The sequence below is a fragment of the Nannobrachium achirus genome (assembly GCF_963921795.1).
Source record: "Nannobrachium achirus genome assembly, chromosome: 7".
Classification (NCBI taxonomy): domain Eukaryota; kingdom Metazoa; phylum Chordata; class Actinopteri; order Myctophiformes; family Myctophidae; genus Nannobrachium; species Nannobrachium achirus.
In genome coordinates, this window is record NC_137816.1 from 55,824,220 (window position 1) to 55,837,233 (window position 13,014).

The 13,014-nt window shown below is 42.4% G+C and overlaps 1 protein-coding gene across 1 annotated transcript in view; it reads left to right on the forward strand.

Moving 5' to 3' along the window:
- Positions 1–13,014, forward strand: part of wtip (WT1 interacting protein) — a gene marked incomplete at its 5' end in the record, with an annotated part of 67,650 nt that overhangs the window by 11,562 nt on the left and 43,074 nt on the right. Inside the window, one exon of the mRNA XM_080730335.1 lies at positions 8,888–8,989. Coding sequence (XP_080586461.1) covers positions 8,888–8,989 — 102 coding nt within the window. The remainder of the gene's footprint in view (positions 1–8,887; positions 8,990–13,014) is intronic.

Genomic DNA, 13,014 nt, shown 5'->3' on the forward strand with positions numbered 1-13,014 from the left:
CACTCGTTGGTATGCGTTAGTCCATATGTTTCCAATGAATTAATGTTTACTCAAACTTCTAGGAGACACACGTTTGAAAATGGCTGAACATATCACGTGACGTTGATCGCCTTCGCTATTCACTCATACTAGGACATGACATTTTGTACGTGGAAGTATTCCTACGTTCTGTACGAACAGAAGTGGTGAAGAAACGCTAATAAATAGCTTGAATTTGGGAAAAATGAAATCGGGCTCCGTCACCGTGTGTATAATGCTAATGGCCAATGCCATGTTAAATTTGGGATCAGTCGCTGAAGCGAGTGAATAGATAATGCATTGTGTGACTGACTGACCTACTGACTGACCTACTGACTGACCTCTCTAATTATAGTATAGATGAGCTTGTAGATCTGCTATTTTTTGGAAAATGTTCCGCCCCAGGATAATGGATTTTGATTATCGTGATAATATCGTAAATCACGATTTCTTTTGTCACAATAATCGTGATATGACATTTTCATAACAGTGTAAAAAAACAACAACGCTCCATTCCCATGGCAGAATCTGACCTTATAGGCAGAATGAAACTTGTTAAAATGTTTCAAATGTTCCACATTTGTTACTTTTTTTTGTTGTGAGCTTTTAGATCAGCTATTTTCAAATAGCTGATTTATATAGACCGATTTCCCAGAGCGGCAACCATAACTACGGTGTCAAGCGGCACGGCTTCCAACAGCGACAACGCATGCAGCTACTCGGCAGTGCTATTTAAAATGCTCTTGTGGTTTGGGCTTGTTTTCATAGATCTGGCCATGGCCTTCTCTGTGCCATGGAATTGGAAACATGAAAAAAAAACTCCATGCCAGTATAGTACAAGCTCACAACACGTCATGTTGTGACGCACTGTGAGCTTGTAGATTGTCTATTTTTGGTGAACCTTCCCCCCCCCCCTGAATAGGGATGCTGGGGTTCAAGTTTTTAAAAGTCAAGCAGCCTATAAATTATAGGCTACATACTGTAAGTTATTTTCACTCAGTTCGCAGTGACATAGCCTAGCGTGACATAGCCTACCGTATGTCAGGTGGAAAGATGTGCATATGTACGTTGCGTAATACTGTATGATGTAAGATTCTAAAATTTAACAGTGTAATTCAGGGGTTTCGTAGATGGAAAAAGTTATTTCCAGGGGTGCCCTGAGGCAAAAAAAGTTTGAAAACCCTCGGGGTAGGGACTTGGGAGTCACACGTTTTGGTGGCTGTTGGCAGGGCATTGCACATTCTAGTGGTATTGCAGCAGAACAGTAGTTAAGGGTTAAATGCCTTGCTCACTCAGACAGGGACCATCATCATCAGGTCTCTTGCTCGGCGGCGGGGACGTCGCCATGCGTAGAGCCAATCAGTTTCACCAATCTTCTCCATTTGGGTCGATCCAGTGCTAGGGGCTCAGCATCATCCAATGACAGGCCAACCTGGTGTAGGTCCCTGGTGATGGCATCAATCCAGCGAGTGCGTGGTGCACCACGGGGGCGTTTCCAACCAGCGGCTTTTGGATCGAAGTGGAGGATAGCGTATGTAGGGTGATCAGGGGGGAGTCTTTTTATGTGTCAATACCATCGCAACCGCCGCTGAGCTGCCATAAGGGATGCGGGGGGCTGTTTGGTGCGCTCCCGCAGTGTGATGTTTGAGACTCGATCCTGCCATGTTATCCCCTCTATTGTGCGCAGCGCTCTGGTGTCGAAGCCGTCAATTCTGTCTGCCAGGGTCTTGTTGAGAGGCCAGGTTTCAGCTCCATAGAGGAGGATGGAGAGGATTGAGCTGTTGTAGATGCGTATTTTGGTCTCTCTTGTTATGGAATGGTGTCTCCACAGCGGCTTCCAAAGAGTTTTCATGGCACTGGCTGCCAGGGCACGTCTCCGGTTTATCTCGGTTGCTATGTTGCCGTTGTTAGTGACAATGGACCCGAGATAGTTAAAAGACGTCACAAACTCAACTTCCTCCCCCCTGATGTGCAGTGGGGGGGGAGCCTCGCCTCCAATGTGCATGAGTTTGGTCTTAGCCCAGCTGACCCTTAGACCCAGGGACACCTCAACACATTGCCGGGGCTGGGAATCGAACCCGGGCCGGGGGCCTTTTGTTTCCAAAGTGGCCTTGATCTACTCATTCAGTTATGGCAGCCCGGGGGATAACAGCTTGGGATGTCCCTAATTAAAATACAATGTCCATAGGACTTGTCTATAGTATTGGTGCAGTGCTATTGACAGGCAGTTGCCATTAGGGATGGGACGATAAGCGATATTATCGTTTATCGTGATAAAAAACACTCACGATAATCGTATCGTGGAGATTCAATATATCGTGATATCGTCCTCCGTCATGCACTGGGATCAATTCACCTTTTATTTGCCGTGCTGCATATCCGGTAACACTTGAACCCTCTATAATTGGTAAAAGGCACTTATAATAAACATACTTGATAGTCTTTTTTCAAATGTCTTTTCCAAAAAATACAATCTACAAGCTCACAACGCGTCGCAACGCGACGCTTTGTGAGCTTGTAGATCTGCTATTTTTTGGAAAATGTTCCGCCCCAGGATAATGGATTTTGATTATATAGCTGGGCTAAAGTACACATATAATAAATACAAATAAAAATAAAAATAAATTGTTTGCAAATAATGAATAGTTCTTTTTCTATAACATCGCAAAGGTAAGCTGCTTTTTGCTGGCACCAGCCCCAATAAATAAATAATAAATCTGGCAGTAGAACTGTTAATTGGTTTGACTTGACATGAGATTCACGATTGTATAATAATTGTGAAACTTAGAATAATCCCAAACATTTTATTACTACCGCTGCCCTGGTACGAACATAATACACAGAGCAAGGGCAGTGTTATCCGAGACAGTATGAGACATAGAAAGTGTATTGAACATACTGTACTGCACAGTATAGATCAAGTTCAGTTAAACTTGTTAGCTGCCAAGGAATGTGTTTTATGAATATACCGATACTGTATAAGGGACAGTTCTCCGGGCCCATTGTTTATACTGTACACACAGGATTTCTGTGTTGTGGTTTCTTTTTCCAATGATCAGACAGTTGAAAGCTCTCGACTGAATTCAGTCATTATGGATTCCATAGAAGTCAGCATGTTTTCTATGGAAGCATGTTGCAGCGACAATAGCCAATCCACAAGCTTGCGATGCATTGTAAACTTGTGGATCGGCTATTTCCGGCAAAGGTTTTCCTCAGAATATGAATGCTGTGGTTTAAGTGGTGCAGCGAATCTCTGTAAATACAATTCAACAGGAATGTTGATAATGGCTACAGTGTTATCACAAATTATACGTTATCTCTGAAAAGGCATATCGTGGAGATATTGCCTCTTAGCTGCATATTTTCACTTTTTATGTTTTTGCTTTGTTGCTGAAAGCGACAAAGGCAATCACCAGGTTCCAAAACTGTCCTGAAGCGACGTCATCATGAAGCGCTCGAAAATTCCGACAGAAGTTTGGGCCAGTCAGAGCTATAGGCTCACAGCACATTGGATGTCGCACTTGCGCTGCAAAGATGAGGAAATCGCACGCTCTGAGCGAGATTTTCCCCAGTAGTTGATCCGTGGCCCCTCCTTTCTGCTGGACTAGACTGCTCGCCCAATCAAACAGGCTATGCTGTTTGACTGGGCGATTTATTTATTTATTTTCCGCGACCGGGGTTGAGAGTCCTCCTGCGTTCATCATCATTTGGGATTTGCTATTGGAATGGAGCGATTTGGGGAAATCGGGTAGCATTAAACACTACAGGACAATTGTTTAAGATTCGCCTTTCAACACGCAAGTGTGCGGCACGCACGCACGCACACACAAACATATTAATGTTATCCACTCAACACACCATCGCCTCATCTCGTGCAACAGAGGAAAAAAAACGCTTCAATACAGAATTTGTGTCCCATTTCGGGCGGCCGAGCGTCTAGTCTGCGCCCTGGCCAATTTGTCGCATTTATAGATAGATAATATGAGTTCACTTTGACACGTTTCATGTCCATCCATGCATGGATCTGTTCATCTCTCTGACTTTTACCCTCTCTCTACACTGCTAAACTAGTAGACCTAGTAGTCAACGCAATTATGAAGCGTTACAAATGAGGCGGCTCTTCCCTACATTGGTGTAGCCAAATTTAATATTCTTTGTTATATTAAAGAAAACGACAAGCAACAAAGCTTAATATTGAAATATTTCAATTATAGTTTTGTAAGTGAACGTCCTATTATTACATACTACAGTGCCTCACAAAAGTAGCAGATCTATCTAAAGTAGTCAATCTGCTATTCTTGCTCATTTGGAACAGTAACAGTTTTGGACATACAGTATGAGTTTCCACCTGTTAACAGGATCCCGAGCTCTCTTAGTTAGATCTATCTACCATTTTGTAAACTGACCTTTATTAATAAAAAATAAGCCCTTATAGCAGTATATCGTCACTGTCGGGCAGAAACCTTGTATCTCCAAGTTTCAAATTCGTACGTTTTAAATAAAGCCCTGCTTCATCATACAAGGCTGTCGCACAAAAGTAGTGAAAACAGCCGATCTACAAGCACACAACACGAGGCGTTGTGTGCTTGTAGATCTGCTATTTTCACTAGTTTAGTTAATTTTTAAAATGGTAAATACAAAACGAACGGTCTTGGACATACATGTACAAGGTTTCCACCCGACAACGACAATATCCATTTTCAGGGGCATTTTGGAGATGTTTTGTATTTTTGGAGCAGCTTGTACCATTCCCTGTTGTGTGTCTACTTCTGACACTGACTTTGAGGTTAAAGCAATTTGTATTCTTACCTTGAGGTTTCACAGCATCTCTCACTATAGCGAACACACACTGGCAAAGGGGGCCAGATTTACCACAGCTCACAGGCAGTCATTTAGTTCCCTCTGTTTGCCAAAGGCTATCAGGCATATTTATTTTGGCCCAGCGGTTACAAACGATTAAGATGATTCAACTCTCAAGCCTTTTCTCCTTATCGCAAAGAATAGCCATCGTTTTCTCTGTGTTATCTCTGCTGGGTGCAAGGAGCTGCAGTCACGAGTTTCGGAAACGCCAATATTTGACTGTGATTCAGCTGAAAAAAAAGGCCCCTGATTTTACAGCGAAAACATGTAACCTTTGGTTAGTTTTCCAGTTGCCCTTGTCCTTTTTTCGTCTGTTTTCTTAAGGTCACGTGCTGCACTACAGTTTGTTGGGAAAGGGAAATTATAGCTTGAGATAACTGCCGACAAGGGAACCGAAAGGAATTTCCCAAGATTACATCACTGCCAAGCAGTGGTGGAATAGAAGTACTCAAATGTTTTTATTTGAGTAAAAGTATCAATACAGCAATGTAGAAATGCTCTGTTACAAGTAAAAGTCCGGAATTCAAAATGTACTTGAGTGAAAGTAAGAAAGCAATGGCATCAAAATGTACTTAAATGTACCAAAAGTGTACAAAATGTTTGAAAATAGCAGATCTACAAGCTCACAACATGCCACGATGCGACGTGTTGTGAGCTTGTAGATCGGCTATTTTCAAATATATACTGTATACAATAGCTATAAACTAGGGTTGCAGTGGTTTCTTTATGTTTTATAATATTATAATTTATTTCTGCAAAGCAACTAACTAGTATCTAAAGTTTTCAAATAAATGTAGTGGAGCAAAAGTACAATATTTGGATCCGAGTGAAATAATTGGAGATTTGAAATACTCAAGTAAAGTACAAATACTACAGTACTTAAGTAAATGTACTTAGTTACTTTACACCACATTTTGGCAAGTTTGTCGCAAGAGATGACACTTTTTCTAAGTTTGCATTCATCGTCGAGAGTGTGTGTGGATCGGTCGGACTCAGACGAGGGGGTGCGGGTGGGAGGCTGCTGTCCTGTACACCAGTGGTTCTCAACCCGTGGGTCGGGACCCCCAGGGGGGTCCCCACATTATTTTGGGGGGTCCCCAGATGATTAACTTAATGTGCAACATTGTTTTCTCACTTAACAGTAAACAAACCAACATAACGTGTAAGTGTATAGAGGGTATATGTACACGGCCAATTAGTCAAATATTAGAGGCAGGCATAGAACCGTGTTGTACAATATGTAATGCCCAGTTAAAATATGATTATTTTGGGGGTCGCGGCCTGAAAAGGTTGAGAACCACTGCTGTACACGGTGTGACCCTGGACTAACCCCACCCAGGCTTTGACCCCTCACTCCCTGTGGAATGTGACCCCTGGTCGGTGGAGGCTGTGCTCTGTGTGAGAGTTGGGAGGTCATTAGTCCACTGCTGCCTCTGCTGCTGCTCAGTGGTGGTATAAGTAGACTGTTTTCAAATGGATGAAATGTGCATAGGGCTGAAGTGGTTATACTGTAGCCCAGGGGTCTTCAACGTTTTCAGGCCAAGGACCCCTTAGTCGAGAGAGAGATGAAGCAGGGACCCCCACAAACTTATCATAGATTCCATATAGTTTCATCGTTTGACAGCACAATCGTTTGTGTATTTTGGATAAATGTCAATTTGTGTTTTCAGATATTTAACCACTTCAACCGTCAATACTTAATAAACTTGACCTTTCACTCTGTACTTCGTCTGCTCTTTTTTCCCCTCTATACCAAAACTCTTTGCCGAAAATAGCCGATCTGCTATTTTTGGCTAAAGTTCTCAGAATATGGACACTAAGGTTCAAGTGGTTAACATAAAAAAGGAGAAAAAAAACCTTCTATCGCTCAAGATTTGGAGGACCCCCTGTAGTAACTCTGAGGACCCCCTGGGGGTCCCGGACCCCTTGTTGAAGACCCATGCTGTAGCCTATGTTTTGTAATAATAATCAAAATGTAACGTTTTCAGGTAATTGTAGTGCAGTAAAAATGCAGTAAAAATACACATTAGGAATTTTGTTGTTGTTGTTGTGAGATTACATTTTTGCTTTAATGCATTCGTATGTGCCCTCATGGACAGCTTCCACCCGGCTATGGTCAGACTGTATTATTTACAGGGTTCCCACGGTCATGAAATTCCTGGAAATATTTTGAAATTAGAAAAATATTTTTCCAGTACTGGAAAAGTTTTGGAATTGATCAAGGGTCCTGGAAGGTCCTGGAAAAAAATAGCTATGCATTGTCTTTGGTTATTGATTTTGTTAATACCTCTGAAATGACAAATTAAACATGGCCAAATTGTCAAATATTAGAGGCAGAAATTGTGAAAATAGCCGATCTACATGCTCACAACGCCTCGCAATGCGAGGCGTTGTGAGCATGTAGATCTGCTATTTTCACAATAGAAACGTGTTATACAAAATTCCTCAACTCTTAGTGCTCGTCAAGGTGCTAAGTTAAAATATGATTATTTCGGGGGGTCACAGCCTGAAAAGGTTGAGAACCACTGGCATACACTACCTGTCTTTGGGCATTGCGCATAGGAGTAAGCGACTCGTTATTGAGCTGAATTATTGTTATATAGTCCTGGATCGGGTTAAATATTCTGGAAAGGTTTTGGAAAAGTTTTGGAAATTAATTGGTAAAGATGTGTGGGAACCCTGTCACTGCCTGTAGTAAAAAAAACTATTCTAGATATGCTCATTTTAACAACCTTACTGAACAATATATAGTCTGAGCTTTATCCCAACCATCAGTTTGAAGTAGAATCTTCCATTCGGATTTTGAAAACCGTTCTTTTGCATTTTGTTATAAAACAACACAGAAAGTTACCACAGATGAAAGGCTATCAGATTTTTCCTAGCACTAGGTGTATACCTACCCAAAAATCACTATGAGAATTATTCCCCCCAGATGATCTCAGTTCGAGGCTCTCCCCAGGTTGGCAGAGGGAGAGTAGCGCCCAGGATTACAGTTTAGGCAAATGGCACTGGGTGAAAAATGAGTTACAAAATCGTGGGATAAACATTTAGAATAGGAAAAAAATGATACCGATGACCTGGCTCACGGACTGAACAAGGCATGATGATGACTTTTGCTCTTGATTCAATCAATCAATAAAACTCATGGACCCGCTTGTAGGGATGGAGCTCGTAATTTTTTATTGATAATGAGCACCTTATCGATCCTGCTTATTGAGCCGGGCTTTTATTGAGCCCACTATTGAGCGTATTCTAATATTTTGTGGAAAGATATGAGACGACAAATTCAGAACATAACTGGTATCTTTTTTTATTGGCCAGTTGTTGCAACTGTGAGTTTGTGGCTGACCACCATCTATGAAGATGACAATTGACAAAAAGTAACATATCATTAAATATTATTAAAACAATCATTCATTAGTGTGCAATAAGTGTTAAATGGCTTTATATTATGGATAGTACAGTTAAAATGTTTTGATTGCCTCTTGTCTTGATTGTTTAAACATGACATCATGGGCCGCTATGCTCGATAACAAGCTTGATAAGCCCAAAGCTTACTGATACCGGGTATTCAATAAATCTGTTATCAGGTTATCGAGCTATCCTTGTTTAGGGCTCCATCCCTACCCGCTTGTGGATTATACCTGGGACAGTGACTCTGACTTTTGTTTTGCGCTTTTGTGTACTGCAAAGATCTGAGTTAAAATGTTCGGTTTAAAAGAATATATATTCAAAGATTTGCACAAATGAAGCTCATAGCGCGGCACTCGGTGCTGTGCTATGAGCTTGTATATCTGCTATTTTTGAATAGCCAAAGTATAGAAAATAATGGTTAAAGTGGTTACTCAGATCATTTGTTTGTTCCGTATTGATTGATCTCTCTTCGCTTTCTTTTATGTATTATAACAAAAACAATGGAGCTTGCACAAAAACCCATTTCACCCACTGTTTTGCACCCGTAAACATGTGACAATAAATGTGATTGTCATTGTGCTTCTCTCTCCACCAGGCATCTGCATTAAGTGTGGGAAGGGGGTGTACGGAGCCAGCCAGGCCTGCCAGGCCATGGGGAACCTGTACCACACAAACTGCTTCACGTGTTGCTCCTGCGGTGAGTGACACTTAACAGTACGCTGCAATCAGCCCTGAATCCAACAAACTCTCTGACACAGACAGACGCAGATAGCCTTTTTGTTGCTAAGCTACCACACACAGCAGCTCCAGTCAGAGCACTGACTGCATCCACTTGGTGTAATTGTGTCTAATCTCTATCTACTCAAAGCAAGGGGTCTTTTTTTCAGCCCAAGGACCCCTTAGCTGAGAGAGAGAGATGAAGCAGGGACCCCCCCCCCCCCCCCCCCACTACATATTGTAAAGAATTGTGTCACGGATTCAACTTTTTCATAGATTTCATAGATGGCTTCATCAGTGTACGATGCATTCATGTCGATGTGGATTTTCAGACATTTAACCACGTACAGTATGTGCACTGTCAAAATAGCCGATCTACAATGCTATTTTTGGCTGAAGTTCTTAGAATAGGGATGCTAGGGTTCAAGTGCATGGTTGACAGTATCTCTGAGTACCACCTAGGGGTCCCGGACCCCCTGTTAAAGACCTCTCAGAGACATTTCTGCTTTACAGTGTAGAGAGACAGGAATCAGCTCAGCTGCTTGTTGAAGGGGTTGAAATACGAGACAAGACAGGGCAATTCTCACTATTTCTACGTGTCATTAGTTCGACTAAGGGTTTGGGTTAGGGTTAGGTTTTAGGGTTAGGTTTAGGCATAGTATTACTGGGATTAGGGTTTGGGTTAGGTTTAGGCATAGTGGTTAACATTCACCAGGTTAGCATTCACCCACGTAGAACAAATGAAACGTCAATCAAATGTTATGTCAAGCTCCCAATAGACAGTCAGAAAATTAGATAAGATATTTTTGGGGGTCTTTTTCTACCTTTATTGATAGGGGATAGTGGAGATAGACAGTAAACAGGGAGAGAGAGATGGGAAGTGACACCCAGTAAAGGTCGTCGGGAACGGGATTCGAACCCGCGACACGCTGTCAGGCTGCACAGAGTGCATATAATGGTACGTGCCCGGACCGCTAGGCCAATGGGTGCCCCAGACTGACAGTGAGCCAAAAAATACAGGATGTTATGGGTGACACGTGGTACACAAACAATCTGGTTGACTTACCGGAAGAAGTCCTCATCATCTCGGATCCGATTTCTGCCACATTGCCAAATTTGGGATGTTCAAAGGCGTACGCAACACAGGCCTGCAAATCGGCATTAGTATCATCGGCACGCTGTCTCAGTGTGTGTGTGTGTGTGTGTGTGTGTGTGTGTGTGTGTGTGTGTGTGTGTGTGTGTGTGTCTTAGCTAAGAGATTAGAACGTGTTGTTCTTTAATGCTTCCTCGGGGAGAAGTCTGCTCAGTAGAAGTGTTGTTTACACTCAGACAGGAACACACTAATGAGGACAGAAAGATATCAAATATTCCAACTTTTTTTCATCAAGAGAATGAAATCAAATCTGTTCTTATCCAGCTACAGAGTAGAATCGTGTGTGTGTGTGTGTGTGTGTGTGTGTGTGTGTGTGTGTGTGTGTGTGTGTGTGTGTGTGTGTGTGTGTGTGTGTGTGTGTGTGTGTGTGTGTGTGTGTGTGTGTGTGCGTGCGCGTGCGTGTGCGTGCTGGGCTTCTCTCTTGTCACCTGAATACCATCCCTTGTCTCCTGTTTCCATTAGAAACAAGAGGAAGATGTCGGCAGTGAGTTTTTTCTTAGCCATTTTGCCCCTATTCATGTGTGTGCCATACACACACACACACACACACACACACACACACACACACACACACACACACACACCGATCCCCTTTGGCTGGGGAAGGAATGCATATAATTTACATGTAACTGAATGCCCATACTTTCCGATTTATTGTGCGCTGGAAGAATGAGGGGCAGTGTCCAGTTCCCCAGGCTGAAAAAAAAATGTACCCTTGACCTGATTTCAGTTAGAACGTCTCTCTTTTGACATTCTTGATTATGTTTGGTCTGCGTTTGTGTTCGGTCGGTTCGATCAGAAGTTAAGGGTTGGGCTTTTGCTTTGCTTGTTTGCTTTCTACTGTAATGTAATGTAATGCCTTTACATTTCAATGTGCCTGTGCCATTGTGAGCCAATTCCTAAACATGTTGGATGTCCTGGTTTATGTGAGTAAATTGTATTATTATAGGCATGCGCTTTTATGCAGAGAGAAATACATGATTGATTGATAGAGTTTCTTTATTAAGTTGCCAGGTATATATTTAATTAATTCAGTAGCTTGCGCCGGGGTTTATCATTGTTTTTAGTACCAGATTTTCAAGGCTCCATGAACACACCACTGGTACCGGAAGTAGTCCTATTACATGTGGACGAACGGCGATTCGTCTTTTCTTTCACCCAGTAAAGAAAAATTATAACCGCGGCGATCCGTGCTTTTGTTATGGTCCGTAGAGAATAGGGATGGGACGATATGAACATTTCATATCACGATTATTGTGACAAAATAAATCACGATTTCACAACGTGACGCGTTGTGAGCTTATAGATCGGCTATTTTTGGGCAAAGACATTTGATAGAGAGTGTAAAAAAGACATTATGTATTATAAGTACCTTTTACCAATTATAGAGGGTTTAAGTGGTACTGGATGTGCAGCTCGGCAAATAAAATGTGAATTGATCCCAGTGTATGACGGAGGACGATATCACAATATATTAAGGCCCTGTCTATACCTAAAAAATCCCCGGGGGTTTCTGACTTCGTTTTGAAACCTCTACGCCTCCACATGGGCCCGTGTAGAAAAATATGTGTGTCCACACGGTATTATCAAAACGCTATAAATCCCTGTCTGCGCGTCAGTGAAGCGGGTGGCCGCGTCCCTCTGCTCCCATGCAATCATTGCAGCAGCTATCTATCTATAGGGGGTGCATCTCTCCACTCCGACCCTCTAGGGGCTATCATGCATCGTCCAAGTTTCACAATCTTCACACTTTAACATGCACAATTGCTATTTAAACATTAATTTAATATAAATTCGCGAACTATTTCTAGAGCGGGAGAGGAATCGTCGAGAGTGTGGTGCGCTCTCTCTCTCTCAGCATTAAACAAATGTAACTCTATCAATCAAAGAGAGAGAGAGGAAGAAGCAACTACAGACTGACTTTTTTTTGTGCTTGTGCTGATCGTGGAAATAATTTAAAAGGCAGCACATGCCGTGAATAATCAACATATTCTCACCTTCAAAGCGTCAGACAACTGGTGACTGGGCTGTAATAATGCCTGCATGCGTGCGTATGTCTCCATTATGCTTGAAATCATTTGATATTGGCATTTGATATCCAAACTTTGACAAAGAGAAGAGGCAGGCGCGTCGCGTCAGATATGCTCCGTTAACAAGACGAGGGCTGTATCTCGTTATTGATAATGAGCACCTTATCGATCCGGCTTATTGAGCCGGTGGAAAGCTATGTGAGACAACAAATTCAGAACATAACTAGTATCTTTTGCAACTGTGAGTTCGTGGCTGACCAGTGACCACCATCTATGAAGATGAAATTTGACAAGAGTAACAAATATCATTAAAACAATCATTCATTAGGGCTCCATCCCTAAACAAGACAGCTGAGCTCTCTAATGTTAACATGTCGTGAATGCGCTCATAAATATGGATATTCTACAGAGACCACCACGCCACGGTATTCTCTCATAGCAAGGAGGAGGAGGCGAGGAGCACAAGGTGACGTAAGCATGCAAGCAAAGAACTTCTCCGTTTACGGTGTCCACAAGGCAAAAGAAATACGCCTGGGTAACAAAAATGCACTGCAGCCGGAGTTTTGGAAACTATTCGTCTAGTCCTCCGTTTGCATGCGTTTGCATGTGGACACCCATGGGCGTTCGTGGCTTTACCTCCCCGGGGATTAAAAATCCGTTGTCGTCTGGACAGGGCCTAAATCTCCACCATACGATTATCGTGAGTGTTTTTTATCACGATAAATGATAATATCGCGTATCGTCCCATCCCGAGTAGAGAAGAGCTAGTTCTAAACAAGAACGCGATCTGGAGATAGATTCCGAGACAAAGCCATTTTCCTG